General features: G+C 43.1%; 1 protein-coding gene across 3 annotated transcripts in view; it reads right to left on the bottom strand.

Annotated features, from left to right (window-relative positions):
- Positions 1–21: 21 nt before the first annotated feature.
- The window catches only part of LOC103545262 (lysosomal dipeptide transporter MFSD1-like), a 43,192-nt gene continuing 16,144 nt past the window's right edge, over positions 22–27,069 (bottom strand). The window contains exon 6 of one of the 3 annotated variants that reach the window (XM_070606877.1): positions 22–400. In XM_070606877.1, coding sequence (XP_070462978.1) covers positions 166–400 — 235 coding nt within the window. In that variant the 3' untranslated portion in view covers positions 22–165. Of the gene's footprint in view, positions 401–6,284; positions 7,139–27,069 lie in introns of those variants that run through there. The other 2 variants (XM_070606880.1, XR_011536442.1) reach the window with 2 other exon arrangements.

Raw genomic sequence — 27,069 nt, 5'->3', positions numbered from 1 at the left:
CCCTCACTGGAGTAAGACATTTTGCAGTCATCCGATTATTGTGTGTGGGAGAGGGGGGAAGGTGCAGCCCCTCCCTGGCTGCTGAAGGAGACCCCCAAGTGCCCCTCCTCAGAGGACAGGTCCGTGTCAGCATCGTGAAGCTGGGCCAGGAGCAGAGACAGCCCCTCAGACCCCTGAGATGGGAGGTCGAGGTGTTTTCTCAGGCCGAGCATCCACCACGGAAATGTGGGGGGCCCTAAAGCCACCACTTGCCAGGCCCACTCTGTGCCCCAGGAGAGGGGCTGCCCGTCCACACTCTGGAGGGAGAGGAAACATTTCCTGCGTCTCTTGTGGACGTGTCTCTGGACCCCATGTTGGGAACTTGTAGTTTTCTAGTTCAGCCTCTGGAAACGCATCAGCTCTAAGTGGGGAAAACACGTAAGGAGATCAAACCGTGCGTGTGGAGAGGACAAGGCCAGGGGAAGGTCATTTGTGCAGGGACTTTGAGCAGGCAGGACCTCCCATCCTCAGTGTCCCCCTGGGGCTCCATGCTCACCCTTTCCCTGGGCTGGAATCCTGCTGGGAACTTGTCCCCGGCTCCGAAGTCCTCTCCCTGCTCGTCTCCTCTCCAGGGGAACACTTGTGGTGCAGCCGTCCAGGCTCCAGCTGGGCCCCGTTCCCGACACCCTCCTGCTCCCTGTGACCCAGGACCCCAGCCCCTGCACTTCCTTCTTCACTCTTGTCAAGTCAGAAGTCCCCTCAAGGCCCCACCCTCCCTCAGGTGCCTCACAGCCACTCCTCCCTGGCTGGCCTGATGGACCAGGATGGGTTCTGACAGGCGGGATAAGGGTCCATGTACCTGGCCAGACGAAACCCCCACTCGGTCCCTTGCTGACCAAGGTGACTTCCGGGTCTGTGTGGTGCTGACGTCCTTGGTCTAGGAGATCCGTCCGTCACACCCTGAGTCATGTTATTCCTGACTTGTCCTACGTTCTGGCTGGGCCCGAGCCCATAGACCTTTGCCCCTGGGATGGCTGTGCTCTTCTCCGCAGTCTTGTGCTGTGGTTACCTCCTGGGCTGTGTGAGCCATTTCTGTTGGGGGCTTTGAAAGCTGAGGCTGAGAGGGGCAGGTGTAGGGATGTCCTCCAGGAGAATGCCGCCCAACTATGATCTCTGGGCATCCATGGACACGGCCTTGCCTGTTTAAATCCTGAAGGGCTGGCAGTATGGGTGGACAAGAGCCACTGCGCTGAGTTCACCCAGAGTCCCCACCCGGTGATCGGCAGCTCAGGGGTCACCGCCGAGTATTGTGAACGTGCTCCCACGGAAACACCCAGTCACAGCAAGACCCAGATGACTTGTTTAGCGGTTCAGAGCTCTCCCCTCTGGATGGAGGCTGCCAGTGGCCCTCAGACACACAGGGGGCCTGGCCTCTGCCAGCGTGGCCTTCAGGCTGCGGCAGGGACGGAGCACACATCCTGGTTGCCCACGGCCTCCCTGACAGGGCACAGCCATCCAAGAACGTGACTGGCTACACGGCAGACCATCCTTTACCTCCAAGAGCAAGAGAAGCGCCAGGACCCAGGGCTGAGCAGGGCCGGGGAAGGCAAGAGGTCTAGGTTAAGAGTCTTTGTGCGTATCCACTCATTTTGCCCTCAGAATAATTTGGAGTGTTGTGGGTAATATCCCAGGTTTTTAATAACGTAGAGGAAGCACAGAAAGGAGGAGTAATTGGCCGTTGTCACCCACACCATCTGGCCTGTCCTCCTCAAACATGCCTGGGCTCTCTTGCTCCCTCACCTCCGCTCTTCTTGCCCGCACCTAGAATGCCTGCCCACCGCATCTCTGCCCCCTCAGACAGATGGCTTAGCCAGGGACTCCATCTTGACGCAGGGAACCTGTTGTCCTCGATGTGACCAGGGCCCAGGTCAGTTCTGAGTTGGTCCCCCTCCCTTGGCCGTGAGAGACAGAGAGAGCTCAGTGTGTGCCTGATTGTCCTACCAGATTAGAGGCTGAAGTCATGAATTTCCTTCTATCCCACCCACCATCAGGCCCAGAAACGAAGGAGTAACTGGAATCTTGTTGGATTGGGGGCACATTTTGTGCCAGAGAAGAATAGCGTCACACAGTTAAAGGGTCCTGGTGTGAGACTTTACGACGTTCTTCAGTGACACAAAGTTCTGCCGTGTAGTCTCACTAGCTGTTTCTTAACAAGCATCCCCCCAAGGCTGCTCCTGACCACAGAGAGTGGGAGTCAGAACTGGGCAAAGTTTCATCATCAGAACTCTTCACTGGTCTGTGGTCTTTTTGCCAAGAGAGTGAAACAGACCAAGGGAGACGTCCCTGCTCCCCGCAGTTCTCGTGCCATGAGTGCCATCCCACCCCATTGCAGGGGACAACTGCTGGGTAGTCGGGCCTTCTCTCAGGGGCAGACATTTTGGAATGGCCTGGGAGCAGATTTGGGAAGTCAGCGTCAGCTCTCCGACCATGTCTCCAGAATCTTCACGAGCTCACAGGAAGCAGGACCTGGTTTTGAGTTTCTGAGCATGACTACACTAAGGTGGTCACTCAGGGCCTTGCCCAGGAGGCACCTCCTCCTGGAAGCAGCCGAGATGCAGGGACCTAGGCTAGCATCAGAGCAGGTGGCCTGGGGGAGTGGCAGCTTGTCTGTGGTACTCAGAGGCTGTTTAAAAGCATCCTGGATGGTAGGAGGTGTGAAAGAAGGAGCTGGACCAGGACTCGTGGGGAGCTGAGGATGGCTGGAAGGATGTGAGGTTGTCACACAGAGCTGGGTGTCCACCGTGATGGAAACAGAGGTGAACAGAGGCCAGGGCAGTGCTGAGTGTCCACAGACCAGTCAAAGCCACCTGGTGGGCTTCCCAGCAGAAGGTAGAGCCCAGTAACAGGGGTGTGAGGGGTGGGAGCAGACAGTACACAGCCTGGAGCGGGCAGGAGTTGGAGGCCCAGAGAGCTTGTGGTGAACAACAGGGCACGTTAAGGAAAACGGGGCCCCATCTCAGAGAGCAGCAGGCATGCAGCCTGGGCGACGGATGGAGCCTCAGACAAACAGGGCTGGAGCCCTCAGCCAGCACGACTGGAGTTCATTTCCAGAAAATAGAGAGGCTCCCTGCCAGGAGGACACGACCACGAGGCTTCGGGGGTCCCATAGCCAGGCTGGAGGGGCTAAGCCTCCTGATGTCCTGGGTGGAAGGGCTCCCAGGGCATGGGGTATGGAGCAAGGGGGCAGGGAAGGGGCACCCGAAACACCTCAGGAGCCCAGGGGAGCCTAGGGTGCTTGTTCCCTGGTGTCCACCCCAAGCGTGGATTCAAACGGGAGTGCTGACCTGCTGAGTGGTTCAGGCCCCAGGGCCTGCTGGCCTGCTGCCCCTTCCTCGCCCTGTGGCCTGGGACCGGGATGTGAGAAAAGCTGCTGAGCACGGGCTTGGTGTGACCATGGCCCACAGAGGGCATGCCAACCACACTGAACCCTGCATCCAGGAGGCATGTGAGGCCCGGCAGCACCTCTCAGGAGGGCCCAGGATGCGTTTTTCGTGTCCTAACGACGGCAACAATAGTTCCCTAGTGGAATGTGTCCTTATGTGAATGTAGCAATGAGGCAGACGGAGCTGGAAGGAGGCACAGAGATCCCATGCTAACCTGTGCATTGTATGGGGAACCTGAAGTGCAAAGGGCCCAGGAGCCGCTGCGGCTCATGTGGAGAAGCTCAGTCACTCAGCGAATGGATGGGGGCGTGAGCGCACACGGGCCAGAAACCAACACCAACTACCTTTGCTCCATGCACATCGCTCTGATTTTGAAGTGTTTCAGCTGAATAGACCATTTTCTTAACTAAACAAATGTCCAACTGATGCCCCCACTGATTCTGAAGGGGCCTCTTTCTCAAACTCTCAGAGCCACGCTGGCGGGCATGAGACCGCTCCTTGTCCCGACGGAGCTCCGCTGCCTCTTTCTGCCTCCAGCGTCCCTCACATGTGTGGCAATCTTCCTCTCTTTTGTCTGTGGGACACCTACCACAGCATGGCTTGATGAACAGGGCATAAGTCTGCGCCTAGGATTTGAACCTGTGAATCCTGGGCAGCCGAAATGAAGCATTTGACTCAGCCACTACACCGCCGGGTAGGTTTTAATGCTTAAATATTCTTACGACATAAATGTGATGGAAAACTATGGCGCCTGTGTATTTTAGTTGGGGATATAACGCCTCCTTACTTTTCTACAGGATTCTGCAGCATTGTCTTGCGCCTTCTCAGCCTCAGCCTGGAATCAGCCTTTTCCTCAAGGAGCACTGGCTCCTTGTATGAGACCATGGCATTAAAAACGTGCATCTGTGAGCTCAGTGTGCTGGTTGCTCCGGGGTGTCCTTGCTTCTTGGCCCTCTCGGTGGCAGGATGCTTAAGTTAGGCTGGTGTGCTGACCTTACCGTGTGTACACTGTCTGCTGTATATGTGTCTATATGGAAACAGCCATGTTTAGATTAAGGTCAACGTCAGTTCAGAGCACGGCTTCCCAGTCGAACGCATGGCCACATGGAGCCCTCCAGCCCGCGCCCTGCCCTCCCCGAAACCTGCCCCTGCAGTAGTGGAACCCTGGCTCCTGCCGTCTGACGACCACTCAGTCCTTTCTCCAATCCCGGTCTAGATGCATAGGGGCCTCACAGTTATTAACCAGTAACTGTTGAGAAAGAACTTTATCAAGTAGGGCTCTCTGCTTGCTCGGTGTCTTTTCCTGTAGTTGTACAGATTCCAGTCATTTCCAAAGGTCCTTAGGTCAGCACCACTTCCCCCACCACTTGCAGTGAGTTTGTTTCTTCCATTCTCAATACGGTTAGACTCTCTAGTCTCATCTGCATTCCATCCAAGGATCCACCCACCTAAATCATTTTACTAATTTGTGTAAGTCAAGATTTGCTCTTTCCACTGTAAAAATCTGGGGATTTTGTCAAAGGCAGAGAGGCAAGTATCCGCCATTAAAGCATCCCACGGATTTCCTGACCTCTTCATCCCTCTCCCCCGACCCCAGCCCTGCACAGCTCTGGGAAGCTGATCTGTGGATCAAATTGATAGCTTTGTGTTTGCAGAATGCCATATCAATGAGACCGTACTCTACCCAGCCTTCGCAGATGCTTCTTTCTGTTAGAAAGGTGAATTTGAGATTCCTCCATGTGTTTTCATCTTGATAGCTCTTTCAGTGTTGGCACCTGATAGCATTACATTGCATGGATGTACCTCATTTGGGTGTCCTTTCATTTATGGAAGGTTATCTTTGTTCATTCAAGTTCCCTGCCTGTATAAATGAGGTGCAGTCTATATATGTGTGCTGGCTTTTTTGTTGACGTTCTATTTGAAAACATTGTGTAAATACCTAGGAAGATGGTTGAGGGATCACGTGTTAAGATGATGTTTAGCTCTGTAAGAAAGTGCCCAAGTGTCTTCCACAGTGGCCGCACCACTCGGCATGGGCAGCAGTGACGACAGAGAGTCTGTGCCGTCCTACCCCCCAGCCATGAATTGATCTCGTCTATTTGTGTGTCGAGGCGTCTCACTTTGTTTCAACTTGCTTCTCTCTAATGATAAGTGATTTTGAGCATCTTCTTGCATGCTTATTGTATGCTTATACCTTCATTAGCGAGGTGTCTGTTCAGATCTTGACCCATTTTTCATTGGAATGTTTGTTTTCTTATTGTTGAATTTATGATGCTTTGTACATTTTAATACAAGCCCTTTCTTAGATAGGCTTCTTCCAAAGATTTCGCACAGTCTAGGGTTGGTCTTTTTCTTCTCTTAACAGTGATTGTCACAGAGTAGAAAATTTTAATTCTAACAAAGTCCACCTTAACTGGATTTTTCTTTGAAGACTCGTTCTTTCAATGTTGAAGATAAAAGGTCATTATGAAAACTCAGGTCATATCTTCTCCTTTGCTAGTTCTAGAATTTTGATAGTTTCGCAGTTTATGTTTACATCCATGAACAATTTTTGTGAATATTTGTGTCATGTGAAAAGTTGGCATCTTTGTTAAGTTTTTTCCATATGGTCACCCGATTGTGCCATCACCATTTGTTTAAAAGACTAACTTTTCTCCATCAAATTGCCTCTGATCTTTTGACAAAGATCAGTTGCCCATGTTTGTGAGTCTATCTGTGGACTCTGTATTCTTTTCCATTTATCTCCTGGCACATTCTTACCCCAGCATCACACTCCCTGTACCTTTCTAAATCCTGGGAATGTTCATCACCATTCTACTCACCATAGTGGAGAACTGGAAACAACCTCAACTTTCCATCAAATAGGATAGATAGGTAACTTGAGTATATTTACACAATGGAATACTACACAGCAACAAAAAGCAATAAGCTCCTGCCACCTGCAGCAACAGTGTGACTCTCCCAGACATCATGATGAGTGAAAGAGCAGGACAGAAAAGACCACCCACTAGGATCCTACTTCTATCTCTGGTGGTAGACCTCAGCATAGCCATTTCCCAGGAGAAGGGTTGTGACAAGGAAGGGGCACAAGGGGTGGAGGCATGGGAAATATTCTACATCCTGCCCTGGGCGGTGGTACACAGGTTGTATGCTGCTGACTGAGTGAAAGGTCCTGGTGACATTAGTGATGGAGTTCATTCAATACTCGGGGTGAGGAGTGGGACCCCGAGAACCAGTTCCACAGGGTGCTCTGAGGGGACTGCTCCGAGGGTGTGAGCAGTCAGTGTACTGTGCAGGGAAGAGGAGAAGAGGGAAAAAATTTGTGACCAAGTTTCATCTATGTCAAAAAAGGATACGGTGCATCTGGGTGACATAAACAAGCATCTTCAGTCACACATCAAACAAGTTCAGAGATGCTGACGTTATCTGCGTGTGGAGGGAGACGAGGACCAGGGTCGTTAACTATTCCCACAATCTCTAAGCAATGCAGCGGGGGAGGGTGAGAGCGAGCTGCCCTTCACCTCTTCCTGCTCTGCAGAGGTCCAACAGGCGTCTTCAGTCATGAGACGTGGGGACGCAAGGTCGTGTGACACAGGCTGAAGACGGCCTGCACGGCTCCTGCGCAGCACAGCGTGGGTGTTATCGGACTGACTTAACGCCTATGCAGTTTGCGGGCGAGATTCACCCACTGGGCCAGGGAGAGGGGGTCCAGAAACCTGTCCACAAGACATAAGTGACACTCGTGCAGCTGCATACTTCATATTCACGCAATTCTCTGAATGTATGTTATAACCCAATGACACATTTTAAAGTCAAAAATCAAGTAACAAACACACAGCACAGAATGTTATCACTTGATATCCTAGAACACAGAAAGCATCCCCAAGTCATAGGAATGATCAACAATAAACCGGAAAAATGATGTGATTCTGAAATATAAATGTTCCAGAACCAGGAAGATCACAGGACAGGTAGAGATCGGCTTGGGACTGACCGCAGGCACAGCCTGTGACTCTGGGCGACAGCTCCCTGGACCTCACTTCCTGCTGATTAACACTGGTGTTAACAACAAGGTAATTACATCTGAATTTGTCTAATATGGTGTCTGCACATACACTTTCATCAATAATTGTTACAGCAAGTACGTCAGTCTTTTCTACAGTGACTCCCATGTTTTGAAGCGTGAGCACCTACTTCAGTTTTTCCCAGTGAAAGTCTTTTTAGTTTTAAGTAGAAACATTTTCAAGCACATGGAGAAGTAGAGAGAAAAGGGCAATAACTACCCTAATACATCCATCAACCTATTTAATAATTAACATTTTGTTATATTTGGCACATTATTTGTCTGAATTAGACTCTTTTAAAATCCATCTTATTATGGAAAGGCTGAGTATTAAAAAACAGAGGAGTAGAAAGAATTGGATCCTTCTTCATTCATTACCTGGCCCATTTCTATAAGGAGACTTTCTCTCGTCAACTGTTTGAATACCCTAAGGTAGGGTTCTTACAGAAGTCAGGATAAATGCTTGAATCTCTCTTTTCATTAACCCATTTTCCACAGACGATGTTGGTTCTCTGGCATCCTGAGCCACCAAAGGGATGTTTTCTGTTTGCCTTTTTGAATCCATGCTAGTCAATTCCTGAATACAGTCACACCTGGCATAATGACGTTTGGATCAATGACAGACCACATATACATCAGTGGTCCCAAAAGATTCGTACCGTAGAGCCTAGGTGTGAAGGAGGCTATCCCACCTAAGTTAGTGTAAGTACACTCAGTGATGTTCACACAAGGGCAACACTGGCTAAGGATGGATTTCTCAGAACGTATCCCGTCGTTAAGTGATGCATGACTGTACAAATATTTTGGTGTCTTTCAAGTCACTGTTATTACTTTTGATGCTCACATTGCTCCATCTTTGACTAATGGGAGCCTAGTCAGGTTAGATCCTAAGACCTTTTCACAAGACTCGAGTTATGGTTGATGGCTTCCTATCTTTGGATACGACAAGATTTTCAGGCTCACCTGCTACATTGCTTGTCCCAGACCTAGAGTCAGCCATTTCTCCAAGGAGCCCTCGTTGCAGTTAATGAGAAATGGTGCTTGGAGTCCACAGTCTCGTCACTAGAAGCTTTCACTAGTGATGGGTTGGTCATTGTTTCTGTATTATCATAGATTTTCTCTTCCCATCATGTATGTCCAAAGTTTTAAAGACCAAGAAGAATACATAGAAACCATAAAGGAAGATCATGAAAAGATGTTATTTTTAAAATATCTAGCAAAATTGAAAAAGAAAAAAATAAAAATTCTATAAATGAAAAATTAAAGGTATTCAAAAATGCAAAGTAAGTCTATACAGAGTTTAAACAGCAATTTAGTCACAGCTCAAGAAAGAACTGTGAAATGGCATTTAGACTTGGACACATCACCTGGAATATAGAGCAACGTGATAAAGAGACAAAGAGACGTTAAAAACAGGATGACTAAATGATAAGGTCCAATTTTGTATAATAAAAGTCCAAAGGAGGCTTAGAGAAAATAAGCACAAGACAGCAATTGAAGAGATAATGGCTAAGAACTTTCCATAATTGGTTGTATTTAAGAAGCCCCACAAAGCCAGATATACATAAATTAAAAATTAATCCACATCAAATAACAATAAAACTACACAACCACAAAAAAACAAAGAACAACCTTAAAAGCAATCAGCGAATAAAGCAGGTTTAGTGTGAAAGAACCATCCTTAAACTAAAGTCTTCTCAGCAGTCACAGCAGAGCCCGGGATCCCGCAGGTCATATCCGCCAAAGGAACATAACCGTCCCCTGGAGTTCTGTATACACTCACGAGAAAGAGCGAACAAACATTCTCCCAGCAGACAAATACACAGAATTTGCTACTCATAGACCTCAATGCAACACTACTTAGGTGAGAGGCAAACTGAATCCAGAAGGCAGAAGAGGTTTCCCAGAAGCCATGGTGGAGAAGAGGAGCTTGCTACACGGGATAAATCAAAACAGGCCTGGACCATGAGAAACAAAAACAGAGAGCACCACCAGTCCAGTGTGGTTTTTGATGAGATACGTTTCAAAATGGTAGAACTAAAATGGTAGCCAACAATAATGATAAATGGCAGGAGCAATAAAGGCACTCCAGCATGCTCAGCCTGTAGAATGGTTTGGGGGGAGGCCAGAATTATTGATTACCTTTAGATCTGTTACCTGAAGTGCAAATGTTAAAACTTTAACAGTGCTACTGAAAATGTGGAGACAGAATAGTTAACCTCTAAGCTAATACAGCCGGAGAGAAGTAGGCATAAATAGTCCTTCAGTAATATAATAGGAGATAGAAAAAAGAAAAGTTATTTAAAAAGAGCAATGGTAAATAGAGAATAAAATGGAAGAAGAATTCAAAAATATTAAAGGTCACAATAAATGTGAATGGATAAAACTAGTTAGTTAAAAGGCAGTAATTATAAAGATTAAAAACTCCAGGCCTATTTTGTTTATAACAGACACATGTGAAATATAACACCATGGAAAATTTGGAAGTAAAGATATAGGAAAAGATAGACCAGAGAAGTACTAATCAAATAAAAGCGACACAGCAATATTTGTCTTAGGCAAATCTGAAGCTGTATATAGTTGAATGGAGTCAACAAGCCAGCCTCAAAATGTATAATGAAAAAGCAGACAGATTACAAGGAGAAATGGAAAATCCATGATTACATTAGATTTTTAAAGCCTCTCTTAGAAACAGAAATATTGAATGAAAAATATTCATCATGATAGAAGATTTGACATCAGGTAACAAGCTTAATCTAATTGACATATGTAGAACTCTAGACTCAATACTTAGTGCATATACATTATTTTCAAACACACATGTAATTTCTACAAAAATTAACCATGCATTAGCTCATAAAGAAAACTTCAAACATACGAGAGTCAATAGGACACAGATCACTTTCTTTGACAGCAGTGCACCAAAACCAGAGATCAATAACAAAGATAATTGACCTTATTCCAAGTATTTGGAAAGTGAAACACATACATATACACCAATCAAAACGTGTCTAGGGGCCGGCTCCGTGGCTGAGAGGTTAAGTTCACGCGCTCTGCTGCGGCGGCCCAGGGTTCGGATCCTGGTTGCGGACATGGCACCGCTCGTCAGGCCACGTTGAGGCGGCGTCCCACATCCCACAACTAGAACGACCTGCAACTAAGATCTACAACTGTGTACAGGGGGGCGGGGTTGGGGAGATAAAGCAGAAAAAAAAAAAAAGATTGGCAACAGTTGTTAGCCCAGGTGCCAGTCTGAAAAACAAAACAAAACAAAACCAAAACGTGTCTAAATAATTTTATATCATAAAATCATATACAGTTTATAGACTATTTTGGACTGGATAACACAAAACTGAAAACAAAATGTGTGCACCAGTGACAGCAGGAATTGGAGGGAAAATGTCCCCCTGTGTGGATATAACAGAAGAGAAGGATGATTGAAAATGACAGAGATAACCTTTCAAAAGAAGAAAGGAGAACTGGAAACAGAACAATAGTATAAGCTCTAGGAAAGCAGAAAAAAGGGACACACTTAATGACATAGAAAACAAAGATAAAAGAGATCTACAAAAGAAAAATGCAACAAAATTCTTTCATAAAGAAAGAGAAAATATGAATAGCACTGTAACCATGGAGGAGAGTGAATCAAGTGTCAGGTTTCTGATGAAAGAGCACCACACTCCAATGATAGTTAGACAAGTTCCAACCACTGTTGGGAAAACAATCACCTCTTATCCATAAGCTGTCCTAGGAACAGACCAAGAAGGAACCTCCCTAACTCACTTTATGAGGCTAACAGTATAGCTTTGAAATGAAAACTAAACAAAGACAGTTGGAGAACGGAAAATTAGAGACCAACGTTGTTATGAACATTGCCCTATAATTGGGCTAAAATCTGAAACGAAATCTTAGTAAATGGGATCCAACATTGTATTTTAACAAAGCATCCAAGTCATGGAGGATTTACCTTAACTATTCAGGATGGCTTAACGACATGAAATCCACTAACATAAGTGCATTACACTAGGAACCCGGGCGGGTAGGGAATCAGCACCAAATGAACAAGTGCTCACACCTACAGATGGGGAGGAAAAGTGCGAAAAATTAACCAGCAAACATTTTACCAAACTTGCAGTACAGGGAAATGGTAAAATGATAAAACGCATCAAACAAAATGTTGCCGTAAACTTCTTGATCAGTGGTGAAAGCAAAAGTTATTCTCCTTAAAGTTAAAAGAAGCCCCAAGGACACTTGGAATCACCACTTTTGCTCATCATTGTAGTGGAGGTGCTAGCCAACAAACGAAGAAAAATAGAAGAAGTAGAACGCATAAGAACTGTAAAGGGAAAAACAAGATTCACTGTCATTTTCAGGTGATTGTTCTCTTAGAAGCTCTATGAAGCCAATCCTCAAACTGTTAGAACTAACAAAAATGGAGCAAGGCTGCTGCAGTCAAAATCAAAATACAGAAATCAATAGCACTCATTTATTACTGAAAAGATAACACCAACTAGAACTTTTAAAAAAGATACAATTCCACAGATAAAACAAGAATGGCTGGGAGCTGGAACTTGTAGAAGCTGAGTAATAGACACGCGTGTTCATTATTCCAGTCTGTCTCCCTCCGCATAAACCTAAAATTTTCTATTTTTAAAAGTTAAAATCTAAAATAGATCGTGACCCACTCAGAATAACAACAAATCTATCAGGTACTTAGGATACCTCGAAATGTATCTTACAAAGATGTGCAAGAATTTTAGAGAGGAAATTATTTAAAACTCATTGAGTAACATTAAAGGAAACATATAAATAAAGAAATGACCATATTCATGACATGAAGCTTTTTTTAAAAGTTTTTTGGTGAGGAAGATTGGCCCTGAGCTAACATCCGTTGACAATGTTTGTCTTTCTTTTCCTCCCAAAGCCCCAGTACATAGTTGTATATGCTAGTTGTAGGTCATTCTAGTTCTTCTATATGGGATGCTGCCACAGCACGGCCTGATGAGCAGTGTGTAGGTCCACGCCCAGGATCTGAAGTGGCAAACCCTGGGCTGCTGAAGTGCAGCACGTGAACTTAACCACTCAGCCACGGGGCGAGCCCTGACATGAAGCTTTGATGTTGTGAGGATGTAGTTTTCCCCCAAATTATAAGTTCCCACAGGGTATTATGGAGAACTCAGCAAGAAGATTCTAAAGTTCATACGAAATTCTATCAGTTCAAGAATAGTGAAGACAATTTTAAAGAGGAGGAAGGGAGAGGAGGAAGGGAAATGAACTTTTTTCAGCACTTAGCCCAGGCCAGGTGCTGGTCGCGGCCCTTTCCCTGTATGACCTCACTAATCCTCCCCGCAGCCCTGTGGGGCAGATACCAGTATCATTGCCATTTCCTAGAGGGAGACACTGGGGGAAAGATGACATCATTTGTCTGAGGTTTAGGGGGACCGATCTTTACTGTGTGCCCAGCACTGATGGGGTCCTGGGACATGGGATTCTCAGTGCTCACACCGGGGAAGTCCCCACAACACAGCCTGGTTAATCACCTCCCCAAGGCCCCATGTCAGGAACCAGCTGGCAGAGCTGATATGCAAAGCCTGGCAAGCTGACCTCGGTGCCTGTCCTCGACACAACAACGCATCTAAACCCTTAAGGCTTAGGTTAAATTACAGAACACTGAAACCACTGATACTGGGCAGGGCATAAGTCAATAGTCCAACAGAACTAGGAACCCAGAAGCACACCTGTCTATACTTGGTATTATCAGTGGGGGAAGGACTCAACAAATGTCACTAGGATGACTGGTCATCTCACCTATGTGGGGGAAAATAGATGCTGACCCCATGCAATAAACAATAAATTCCAGTTATACTAAACGTGAGCAGCGAAAAGTTAAAATTTAGAAGAAATGATAAAAAATCTCTTTTGGAGCTTAGGAAAGAGAGTAGGATATCTTGAACCAAATTTAAAAAGAAAAATGGGCAAATGATGAGAATAAGTAACTCAAAGAAGAAACACAAAGAACAATATAAACACAGAGTCTGCGAGTCTCCAGTAATAGGAAAATGACAGTGGGGACAATGAAATATTTCAGTTCAGCTTGGCGCCACTTAGGCTGAAAATGTCACGTTAGAAAAAACGTGGGTAACCAGAACCAGCAGGCATCTAAATTGGTACAAGCAACTTAGAAAGCAACAGAGCAAAATACATTAAAGGAGAAAATGGGCTACAACTCAACCACTCATTTATAACAGACTCCCCAGAGCTCACGCCGGTGTGTACACAGAGAGGTGCAAGTATCCTCCACCACAGCAACACCACAAAGTTGGGGAAAACAGATGTTTATCACCAGAGGAGTGCACACTTTATGGCTTAGTCATTCAGTTAAAAGGAATGAAGCGGGGCCGCCCCAGTGGTGCAGCAGTTAAGTTCGCATGTTCCACTTCAGCGGCCTGGGGTTCACTGGTTTGGATCCTGGGGAGAGGACATGACATGGCTTGACAAGCCATGCTGGGGTAGGTGTCCCACATATAAAGTAGAGGAAGATGGACATGGATGTTAGCTCAGGGTCAGTCTTCCTCAGCAAAAAGAGAAGGATTGGCAGCAGATGTTAGTTCAGGGCTAATCTTCCCCAAAAAAAGATAATAAACTTTTTAGTTCTTAGAGTTACTAGGGATTAGAAGTTCCTCTTGGTGCCGTCAGCATATATGAAGGTGAAAAAGAAATTAAGTATAAGGAAGTAATAGAAAAGAGGTAAAGTTATGAAGAGAAAAACAGAAAGAGAATAAAAAGGATGCTTTTAGATGCGAGTCGATTCTACCAGTTATTTTTTGGTCTCACACCTGCATGGATACTGTCACTCTGTGAACTGTGAGGATGTGTCTGAAGTGGAAGGGCTCCCAAACCCCAACGCCAGGGGTGGAGTAGAAGATTATATGCCAGACTCAGGAGTTTGAGGAGCCGTTGGAAGTCTTTGGGTAAGTGAATGGCATAATACGTTTTAGACACTGGTTGATGTCAGACCTTGATGGGCAGAATGGATTGGACGAGGAGCAGGACTTGCTGAGCTGTGAGGTGATGAGTGCCTGAACTAGAGCAGTGGTGTTGGTGAGCAGAGAGGAGGGGCCGGCTGTGAAGACAAGGATTGCCAGAATGGGGTGACAGTAATTGGATGTGTCTGATAACTGTACATCTGGATTTTTAAATGGCACGAGTGTCAAATATTCTTTCCTCAAACTGTGGTAATATTTGGGAAATCCTAATATTTTAATATTCAGACTTCTGCTTTGATTGCTTTACTTGTAGGGTGATACTTTTCTTTTTTCTTATTTTTGTAGATCATGTGCAAATTTTGGCTCTGTAAGTAAAGTTTATACTTTACCTATATGGACTGAAGGAGACACAGAGGCAGAGGTGACTCTGCATATTTGTGTCTTAGTGACCAAGAGAGCTCTGGTGCCATTGACAAACAGAAGCTGAGAAAGGGGGTTGGTTTGATTGGGGGAGGGCAGTGGTTTGGAAGGCGGAGAGTTCCGTTTTGACCATTTAGATTGAACCAGATAAGGGTGTCGTACTGGCTATAGCCTGGAATGGATGGGAGAGACAGGGACTGGAACTTGCAATTTCAGAATCAACTGGGTGGAGTTGTTGGTTAAAACCATGGAATGCAGTGTGCATCAGTGGATAATTAGCAGATGGAAGGAAAAGGAGTATTTAAAGAGAGATGGAATCATCCTATGGGAAAAGCAGAAATGTATAAGTCAAGGAAGCTCAAGGAGGAAAGAATTTGAAGGAAAAGTTTAATATTGCCAGATGCTTCAAAGATATCAAAATGAACTAAGTACACTGGATTTGGCAAGAAGTTTGAAAATCTTCAAGAGCAATATTAAACACAAAGGAAAGGCTGTGGAGCCAAGATAGAGCTGCAGCCTAAGAAAGGTTGGTGGTGATGTTGAAACCGGTGTAAATTTAACAAGAACAATAGTCCAGGGTGTGTTGTCTAAAATCAGTGCCTCACTCAGACTGCTGGGACAGTGTATTTGTCTGGAAGCCTTCATCTGGTGTTTGTGACATAGTCCTAGTAAACTGGAATGTCTTTGATCTGATGTCCAGCTAAGTTATTGAGCTCACTTCCCTACATTTCTTTCAGTTCTTTACTCCTTTTAGTAGCATTTCTAGTATGTCAAAATATTGACTAAAATAATCAATTGATAATTTTTTAAACTGTGAAAATTAATACAGCTCACAGAAAAGTGCAACAGTTGTTCTGTAAAAATCTGACTTTTCTTGGGGCTGGCCGGGTGGCATAGTGATTAAGTTTGTGCACTCCACTTCAGTGGCCTGGGCTTTGCGGGTTCGGATCCTGCGCGTAGACCTACACATAGCTCATCAAACTATGCTGTAGTGGCATCCCACATATAAAACAGATGAAGATTGGCATGGATGTTTGCTCAGGGACAATCCTCCTCAAGCAAAAAGAGGAAGATTGGCAACAGATGTTAGCTCAGGGTCAATCTTCTTCACCAAAAAAACCCAACAACAACAAAAAAACAAATTTGACTTTTCTTGCCTTTCAACTTTCATTGGTGTTGTCAGACTGCTTTTCTTTCTGCTATCATTTTATGGCATCTTCTGATATGTTTTGGGACAAGAAAGCACAAACAAGCCTTTCTTTGTTTTACCTGTGCACAGTTCTAACTTACGCTGCTGTCTCTCTTTTGGTGAGCTGCCAGAAGTCTTGCCTTGATATTTAGTTTGGTCAAAGTGATAAAGAGAACCAGTCCTAATTGCTTAGTGGTTAAAGTTTGGCATGCTCCACTGTGGCAGCCCAGGTTTGGTTTCCAGGCGCAAAACCATACTACTCATCTGTCAGTAGCTGTGCTGTGGTGGTGGCTCACATTGAAGAACTGGGAGGACTTACAATTAGAATATACAGCTATGTACTGGGGCTTTGGGAGGTGAGGGGAAAGAGGAAGATTGGCAACAGATGTTAGCTCAAGGTGAATCTTTCCCAGCAAAAAAAAAAAAAGTGATAGAGAGAGTGCTTTTTAATTACTTGGTTGGCAAAGTTGAATAGCAGATGAAAGGAACTGCAATATTATAAACTGGGTATCATAATTATGGTAGACAGTAGCACTGAGTCTAAAATGATATTCTCAGTCCAAGAATTCTAAACTGGTTTTAAATAGGCCTGCCTTCAGGCAGATTGCTTAATCTCAGTAAATCTAAATTTCTTCTTTTTAATTATATATACATTTTTAAATTGAACTTTGTAAGGTACGCTGAGATGTGTGGTTTAGTGACATTACGTAGTCTCATTTAATATAGGATAAGAGACTGAGTAGTTCAAGTCATAAGAATCACTTGGTGGAGGTCTAAACTGTAGCCTTAGTTTTCATTTGGGTTCCAGCAGTGTTGGAAGGCAAGGTGTTTGCCTTTCCAAAATTCATTTTCCATTCATTATCTAGTATGTGCAGTAGAGAAGGCCATACTACAGATTCAGTGATAATGGCGATAGCAGTTAAAATTTGTTGAACACTTATTTTGCCATATATTCTTCATTCATTCGACTAATATTTATTGATTGCCACGGTGTGTCAGGCAGTATTCCATGTGCTGGGGATACAACAATGAAAAAATTCTTGTTCTCTTGGAGTTTATATTCTAGAGATGGTAACTGGTCAGTAAACTAAATAAGTTTCACTGTCTAATGTACTGTATATTTGGTGTATTTATTTGTTAATTGTCTTTATCCATCCACTAGCATGTAAGATCTATGAGGGAAGGGAGATTAGCCTGGACAGCTAGGTTGCTATCATTATTATGATTCTTATGTTTTTTTTATGAGGAAGATTAGCCCTGAGCTAACATCTGCCGCCAATCCTCCTCTTTCCACCGAGGAGGAGCCACCCGAGCCAACATCTGTGCCCATCCTCCTCTACTTTATATGTGGGATGCCTACCACAGCATGGCTTGCCAAGCCGTGCCATGTCTGCACCCAGGATTCGAACCAGTGAGCCCCGGGCCACTGAAGCGGAACGTGCAAACCTAAGTGCTGCGCCACCGGGCCAGCCCCAATTATGATTATTTTTAAATAGACCTCAGCAAATATATAGAATTAGGTTAATCATAAGCTTTACTTCATGACAGACAGCGTCATTGGTCATTTTATGGTTAGTTTATTTATGTACTAATAATGCAAGGAAAATCTATGAACCCATCACTGATGCCAAGAATTATAACACTGATAGTAATTTTGACTTTGTAGGTAAGTTTTGTATGTGTTTTATTTTGAAATGATTTTTTAAAAATCAGCAGGCAGTGGGGGCAATGTGGAGTCCAGGTAGGAGGTGGGCAGAGACCAGTTAGATGAGGAGACCAGTTAGAGGTGAGAGATGATGAGGCATCCCTTAGCAGAGACAGCGGCGTGAAGAGCTGGATGGGGTTGGATGTAAGAGAGAGTACCTTAATACCTTGTCATCATGGCAGAGTTCTTAGTCACCAGCTCCTCACGCGTGTTCGGATAAGGTGTGTGATGATGAAATCGTCCTTGGTCTTTTGCTTTTGTACTTTCAATATTTAGAGCTACAAAGCTCTCTAGAGAATCTCAGCATTTTTGAGATTTAAATTTTTATTGTAAAATATTTGACATAAAAAGTATGCAAAATGATAGGAAATTTAATGCTTCAAACCCTTATAGTCACACTACTTAGTATAAGTTAAATATATTAGCCCCTGTATTCTGCTCTTTGATGGCGTTTCTTTCTCGTCAGCCTCAGTAGTAATTCCACTATTTAAATCGGCTGTTTATAATTTCCTTAAAAAAAAAACCCAAAACGTTTACTGCATATGTATATATCCCTAAGAAATGTATCGTATTATTTTGTATGGTCTTAAACTTTATGTTAATGGCGTTGTGCTGTGTATATGCCTTGGCAGCTCTGTTTAGCTCAGAGGTTATGAGATTCATTCATGTTGATGCATGTAGCATTCATTTTCACTGCTGTCTATTGTGTGAATATACCGTGATCTGTTTATGTCTTTTCCTGTTAATGGACATTTCAGTGTTTTCATGTTTTGGAACTATAAACAATGTTACTATGGATATTATTGTCCACTTCCTTGTATACACATGCAACAGTTTTTTAGTATATCTTTGTAGGAGTGGAATTATTAGGTGATAAGATATGCACACCTTAAACTTTACTAGATATTACTAAATTGTTCTCCAAATTGGGTTCACCAATTTACATTCCCATCAGTAGCGCATTGTACTGAGTGTTCTTGAACTTCACAGCTGGAAAGAAAGCTTATATTTCATAGACTAGTGATTCTTTTTTCTTTTTCTTTTAAAGGATTCCATATGCCTTTCCTTCTTTCTTTCCCTTTCTTTGTTCCTCTTTCTCTTTCTCTCCTATTCCCGCCCCCCCCCAACATCTGTTACAGTCTTCCTCCTTTTGCTTGAGGAAGAATGTCTCTGAGCTAACATCTGTGCCAGTCTTCTTTTTTTTGTATGTTGGATGCCACCACAGCATGGTCCAATGAGCAGTATGCCGGTCCATGCCCAGATCCGAACCCATGAACCCTGGGTCACCAAAACGGAGTGCATGAACCCAACCACAACACCATCGGGCTGGCCCCCAACCAGCGCTTCTTAACAGGGACAAGGCGGTACGTGATGTATGAGAATCACCTCCTGAAGTACACCCCTTTCCCTCCCTTTGTTTCTCTCTGGGTTTTTACCCCTTGGTGTGTATGTGTTGTTGGTACTGGGAATTGGGAAATGTCATTATAGAAAGTCTTACTTTGGTGAGCCTTACTTGCTCTTTGAGAACCTTCAAATTAGTGGCTAATTGATTTAATGGCTTATTACCATCCCTAAAGACATTGTAACCACTCATTTTCATTTGTTTTGTTTGTTGGTTATTCTGCCCAATCTTAATCATTTGTGTTTTCTTTATTTCTGCAGTTTAAAAAACTGAAATGTATTAGAATCCTTGGCTCCAGTATTATTGTCATATACTGTCTGAAGCAGTGGATTGCAGTTTTCATATGTAACCTTAAAAAAATTTTTAAGCTGGCATTTTAAAGACAGGAACATTTTAATATAACAAAACTATAATAAATAGTTTCTCTGGTAAATTTTAGTTTAAAACTGCAGCTAAGAGTCCTGGAAGAGGTTTGCTAGGTTAGTTTTGACTCATCCATCTGTTTTCCAGCTTCCAAAATTTTCTTGTTTTTGTCTTCTCTTTTCATTATATTTGTAGCTTGCCCTCTTTGTTTTTAATCCCATTACATTCTAGAAGAATTTTGGGAGAGTACATAACGACATACGTCTTCAATGTGCCTTCTTTTAATAGTACTGGTGTTATTATTTAAGGAGCCCTTACCATGAGTCACGCACTGCACTAAATACGTTATCTATGTAATTTTATTGAGTCCCCTTGATAGCTCTGGGAGTAAAGAGGCAAAGGTGCAATCAGACGTGAGGTTTTCTGGTTGCAAAGCCTGCATCCTTCCCACTATACCATAGAGCCTCCAGACTTTTTTTTATAATTTGGAAAAGATTCATAATACCATGTGTAAGTGTTTGCTTTTTGTACTTTTTTGTAACAATGTTAATTACAAGCTATTTAAGATTGAGGAGAAATCACCCAACATAATTGTCATTCTTTTGAAATCTTTTCCTTTTAGTTTCTCTTTCTAAAAGCTGACTTCTTGGCAAATCATCAAAAAAGATATTCTTTGTATGAAGAAATTAGTGCTCTTTTAATGAAAATATGAAGTCATCCCAGGATTCTGGTTCTAAAGAAGACCTCAAGAACTCAAGAATGGTATCATCTGAATAAACTGAAATATTTCTTATCTTCCCTCATCTTTGTTCCTTTAATTATTGCTGTTCCTTACGGGATACCTGCTATGATTACAGTGCTCACAGGAAAAAGCTTCTAAGGATATTTTATATATATATTAGAATAAATATACATATAATTTATATATGTGTTTATGTATAACGTGTGTTGGTCCACAAATTTTGGTTTGTGCATTTAGTATTTAATGTAATGCCCTTGTCCTTAGGGTCTTTAAAAGTCTCTGTCTTTTTAAAAAACTGCCTATTTATTGTCCATAAATAAACTTCCTTCCTAACTTTATTGAGCATCATAGTAGTAATTATCCATCCAGCAATACAGATGGGAAGGCATATTTCAATTTGAAATGCTGTCAGGTAGAAATTCCCCTACTGCAAGTGATAAATTAAAGAAAGTTGAAGTACTATATTGAGAAGGAAGAATTTTTTAACAAGGACTGTGTTTTGTTTTTCTGGGTTTTTTTGTGTCTTTTGAGGAAGATTAGCCTTGAGCTAACTACTGCCAATCCTCCTCTTTTTGCTGAGGAAGCCTGGCCCCGAGCTAACATCCATGCCCATCTTCCTCTACTTTATACGTGGGACGCCTACCACAGCATGGCTTGCCACACGATGCCATGTCTGCACCTGGGATCTGAACCAGTGAACCTCACGCCGCTGAGAAGCGGAACGTGTGCACTTAACCACTGTGCCACCGGGCTGGCCCCAACAAGGACTATGTTTAAGGAAGGTAACATGAGATCAGAAAGTGAAAAGCACACAAACAAAAACTATGACACAAAAGGAATATGAAAAGCGAATCTTAGAAGACAAAGAAAATTAAAGTCACTACTCATAACAATAAGATGGAACTGTCTTTTCCTATCTCAAGAGTGAAATAAGCCTGATTTACATAAATTTGTATGCATAATTTGTACAGGCACTGGATGCCTGGAAGGTTGCCAGCATAGCCTTTGGTGAGACAAAGTTCAGGGGAGTCTGAATTACAGGAAACCAGTTAGTGGTGTTGTCTGTTCTTTATCTAGTTGCTTACTTCCTTGGTTTTTCTTAATGTTCTTGATTACAGAGGGCTAGAGTAGTGAGGGAGGTTTAAAAAATAGCTGATGTGTGATATATTAGTATGAAGTAATGTTGAGGCTCTTAATCTGTTGTGCAAATGAATAAACGATTATACATTTTATCTTCATATATAATTATTCCTCTTTGTAATGTTTATCATTCATTCTCTATATTTATAACATCGTTGTTAGTATAGATAAGACCAGTGGTAGTTAGTGTAACACTAATACTAACTCCTCTCGTTTCTTCAACATTTACTATGTGCTGGGTCCTCTGCTAAGCACTTTTCATATGCAGCAGCCTATGAGGTCAGCATATTAGTACCTCGCCCCCGTGCGCCGACAGATGATGGAAGTCTGGCGCACAGAGGTTAAGTGATTTAAGTTCCTGTAGCTACTAGGCTACCTGGGATTTAAGTTCAGCAGTCTGACGTAGGCCCTTTTATAACTGTGCTCTCCAGTACAGATGACCAGGTCTGATTTACTCTAAAGTTGGTTTATTTGAATCATTGAAGACATAATATCCAGAGACCAGAAGAACTCTCACTTTTATTATGCAGTTCATATCTAGACATAAAGTTCTCGTTGAGTTTCAGAAAAAGTTACTTACTAGTGCTTGTTGAAGTACTGAATCATGACATGGATGGTGTTTTGAAGGCATGATTTAGCACTGTTTGAGTGTGATTAGGGCAGGGAGTTCCCTTGTAAGGGAAAGGTCATGGGCTGGAATCCTGTGGGTGTCAGTTAGCTTGCTCGCCCTATGGCCAAAGCCTGCCCTTTTAACTCTAGCTCTCCCCCAACAAAAAGGGGCATGTCGGTATAAGGGGTGCCAGATGTGAGGATGTAGATGGGCCAGTGCCCATCCGTCACTAGGATGATAGCCAAAAATCAAAGCTCTGTCACTGAAAGCCTCAGTGAAAGAATAGATATTTTTATATATAATATATACAAATATTTTTATTTACTTGAAAATATATTTTTTCATATAAGATGACAAGATGAGACATATATATATATATATATATATATATATATATATATATAGTCTCATATTTTTATACTCTCCTTTCTGTTTTGGGCCAGATTTTATTTTCTTTTAACCTAGACTTATTTTCGAAATTCCCCCTTTTGGGGTCTCTAAACCTCCATATTTGAATTTAACTTTCCGTAAGTAGGACCTAGGACAGTGCCATAAGCATAGTAATGGCTCAAATGGTTAAACTGTGTAGCAGAAAAATCTTGTGGTCACCTCAGCCATTTGTAACATCTTGTATCCCGATGTAGGCTGGCTTTCCTTATTCTTGACATACCTTTATGGGAATATCAACAAAAGATAGGTAGAAAGATTGATAGAGAGGCCCTTGTAATGGAGTAGTTTTCTATTTGTTAACATTGCCGAGTTGAAATGAGAGCATCTGGGAATCTAAAGTAGGAACTTAAGTCAAAAATCTGTCAATAATACTGTTATTAATATTAATACATTGATCATAATTATTGATATAAATTTTAGGTTGAACCATATGAAATGGCCAATATTGAACCATTTTGACCTATGAAAATGGCCGTTTTTGTGGTTTAAACTAAAATGCTGGTAGCAGCTCCCTCGTATTGATTGCTTACTATGTGCCAGGACTGTGCTCCCTGATTTCGTGCAGAACTGCATCCTCCAACCTCATGAGGCACGTAAAATTACTTCCCCCATTTTACAGACAGTAGAACAGGTTAGGGAAGTTAAGTAACTTTTCCGTAGTCATTTAGAGCAACACTTTAATGTTTAACTCTGCTGTTATTTTCCTTGCGATGCTCACTGAGTCAGTAGAACATGATGAGATGAGAAGGAAGATAAGAATGTTTTACTGTTAGAACAGCTCTGACACTTTTGAACCAGTGGCAGCTCTGAGGCGTTTTGAGCCAGTGGTGTTGTGAAGTAATTGTATCATCAGTTAGCAGAGAAATGCACAAAGGCTTTAGCTTCTGTTTGGCTCTGGCTGATCTTTGTGAACCCTCAGCACTCGTACTCAGTAACTGCTGTAAATCAGGGCAGGGTACAGCAGCTTCTGCCATATGAGCAGGGTTTATTATTACTTCTCATTCTGGTTGCCTTTGCCAGCCTTCCACTTTTCTAGGTGAGAGCTTGCCTTTCTGCTTAGACTTTTGAAATGCAGCTGCTCCTAACTGCCCAGCTGATCTGCATCACTTTCTGCCTAGTCTTTTGCTGTCTGCTGGACCCTGTGTGTGAGAGGATGCTTAGTCTTGCCCCTCCTGGTTCAGCCCGCTACCCTTGCCTGGACTTGACTGTAGAATTCCATTGTTTTCAGACATGGCCTCACTGCGGGTAAAAGCAGTAGTCTTGCCTCTGAGCTGAGTCTTAGGACGGACGTGGGAATGCATAGGCATTTAGATGTCTTACCCGTAATCGCTGAAAGAATGTGATGAACTACGGCTTGGGCTTTATCGTGGCTTTTGGTCCAGGGCTCAGACCATGGTTTGGGGTCTATTTTAGACCCTAGCTTAATGATGCTATTTGTTGTAACTTTTTCTTTCTTTTTTTTTCCCCACTTCTTTTTCTCCCCAAATCCCGCTAGGACATAGTTATATATTCTAGTTGTGAGTGCCTCTGGTTGTGCTATGTGGGATGCTACCTCAGCATGGCCTGATGAGTGGTGCCATGTCCGCGCCCAGGATCCAAACCAGCGAAACCCTGGGCCACTGAAGCAGAATGCGTGAACTTAACCACTCGGCCACGGGGTTAACTTTTCCCATCATTAGAGGCCATTAGGACAGTTGGTAAATTGAGTATAGTAAATGAAGTAAAATGTTTTGTGAAATTAATGAATGTAGAGGTATATTAATAGCAACAACAAAAAAGTCACACTTGACTACTGAGTATTATAGATGAGTTTCTTTTTTTTTCTTTCTTTTTTATTTTTTTGAGGAAGATTAGCCCTGATCTAACATCCGCTGCCAATTCTAATCTTTTTGCTGAGGAAGACTAGCCTTGAGCTAACATCTGTGTCCATCTTCCTCTACTTTATATGTGGGACGCCTGCCACAGCATGGCTTGACATGTGGTGCATAGCTCTGTACCTGGGATCTGAACTGGCAAACCCCAGGCTGCTGAAGTGGAACGTGTCAACTTAACAGCCGCACCACTGGGCTGGCCCCTATAATGAGTTTCTTTGGCAGTTTTACATATTAATTGCTAAAAATATATCAGCACCTTTTACATGATTAACTTACCAGGTGCAGATGAATTCCTTCCTTCATAGAACCATTATTCAGTCTATTTAGATTTATTCTATTTTTTGTCTCTTAAAGTTCATTTTTAAGGTAACATGATCTTGGAGTAGGGAATGAAGCAAATTTTGGAAATATTATCTCATGATACTACTCAGCCTAGTTTTTCTTATTGAAAAGTACTGTCTTAAAAAAATGTATATTTACAACACTTACTGAAACAGGTTTATTGGATAATGGCAACAGTGCTTGGGTTGAAAACAGCAATGCAAAATTTGACTTAGTTTTCTCACTCTCAGGAATTTTCATTAGATCCCCTGTACAGCATTATCAGCTATAAATAGAGATCAGCTAATTTGATAAAGAGGCTGTAGGTCTGCAGATAATTGAACAAATATATCATGGTTTAAAAAAGCTCACATGAGATGACAGTAATAGTGAATAGGACAGAGGAGAGAAAAGAAGGGGGAAAAAGAAAAATAGGAAGGAACAATGATGGATTTGTGTGCAAACAAAATACAGTGCCAATACCGACCTACTTAACACGCTTTCTCACTAGGAGGCCATTGTTCTTTCTCAAACTCTTTTTGCTTGGCTGCTTTCCTTCCCCGTTTAGAAGGAGGACAGTCCCCCCTCTCTCCCCCTCTTGTCCTTTGGCCAGAGGCTAATGTTGTGGGGGAAGTAATGGAATTTTGCATCTGCAAATGTGGGCAGCCTCTGCAAGGGCTGGCTTCCAGAAGAAATCCTCTTATCCTCTGAGATACTTTTACATTGGCTGATTTTTTAAATCTTAATGTTTAAAATAGGCTTCTTTAGATAGATGAGTAATATTTCTTCTTGTTTCTCTCTCCCTTTATGCCCTTTTGGGGGTATGCATGTCTTGATATACATAATGCCTATGGGGAAAGTGTTTTGGTATAAGGTGTGTGTATGCGTGTGCTAAATTCCAAGGGTAAGAGTGGCAGGACTGGGGAGAATATGTGCATACTGTGGTATCCAGAAAGACTTCTACTTTTAGAAGAGACACTTGGAGAGTTAGGACAGAAAGTATAAAAATATGTGGCCAAATCACAATGCCCGACAAAGGGCTGGCTGTTAGATGGTGTGTTCACACAGGCCTCTGCACTCCATCCAAGTGACTAATCACTTAATGTCATTAGTGTAGATTAACGTGTGTAGAAACCATGTGGGTTAGTGGGTTGGTACTTCTTGATGCTGTGAAAGTATAGGGTTTAAGTATCTCTACAAATAGCAGACAACAGGATACTTTGGACCTTGAGTAGCAGATACCAAGCTGCTTTACCTATACACGTGTGTATTCCGTGTCTTGCTTGACCATATTTGCCAAGCCCTAACATGGCACATGTTGTAGGTAGGGATGTGCTTATGGGGACAGCGCGATAAAGTATTTAGAATTGGGACTATCCCATAGAATTCATACATTCTGCATGCATTCAACAAGTACTTACAGAATGCCTACTATATGTCAGGCATCATTATGGGTGCTAGGGTTGCAGCGGTGATAAAATAAGAAAAATCCCTCATGCTCTAGAGGGGGCAAGAGACAATAAATAGATAAATAAGTAAAAAAGTAGGGTAGGTCAGATAGCAATGGGTACTAGGGAGGAAACAAAGCATATACAAGGGGGCTAGGAATTGTTGCTGGGGTGTGTAGGAATTGCAGTTTGGTAGGGAGTGAGCCATATTCCTCCCTGGGACATGTGGTCCTCGTAGTACCTATGTGCTCTGCCCAACCACAGCTCTTAAGTCTCCTGCATTATTTCCCTTAGATTCCCCAACCTGCTCCACCTCAAGAAAAGAGAACTTTTCAGCATATAGAGGTAGATAGAATGAGTACAAATTAAATCAAAGCACAACACCCCAAACTCCTTTTGTTTATGGTATAATTAGCTAAAATAACTCAATAACAAATATCCAGATACCCAGAGAGAGATGTCTGGCAGGTTGTTAAAAAAAATTGCTCTTAATCTGAACATTTGAGTCTGAATCTTTGTAGCTCCAATACGATTGTCATTCTTAGCTTGATTAAGGAGACCAGTGATTAGAGGGAAGCAATATTTCCAGGCCAGGGATCTCACACAGTATGGCTGATGAGTGGAGTAGGTCCACACCCGGGATCTGAACCCACAAACCCTGGGCCACCGAAGCGGAGTGAATGGAACTTTAACCACTCGGCCATGGGGCCGGGCCCCTATGACAAAGTTTAATTTATAACTTAGGCACAGTAAGAGATTAACAACAGTAACCAATAATAAAGTTGGCTTTGCGGCCATTATTAAGTAAAATAAAGAACTACTTGAACACAGGCACCGCAACATCTCAGCAGTCAGCCTGATAACTGAGACGGCTACTAAGTGACTAAAGGGGGTGGCGCATACAGCATGGACACATTGGACAAAGGGATGATGC

This window comes from Equus przewalskii, unplaced genomic scaffold, assembly GCF_037783145.1.
Source record: "Equus przewalskii isolate Varuska unplaced genomic scaffold, EquPr2 contig_R1840, whole genome shotgun sequence".
NCBI classification, from domain to species: Eukaryota; Metazoa; Chordata; class Mammalia; order Perissodactyla; family Equidae; genus Equus; species Equus przewalskii.
This window is presented reverse-complemented; position numbering and strand designations above follow the sequence as displayed.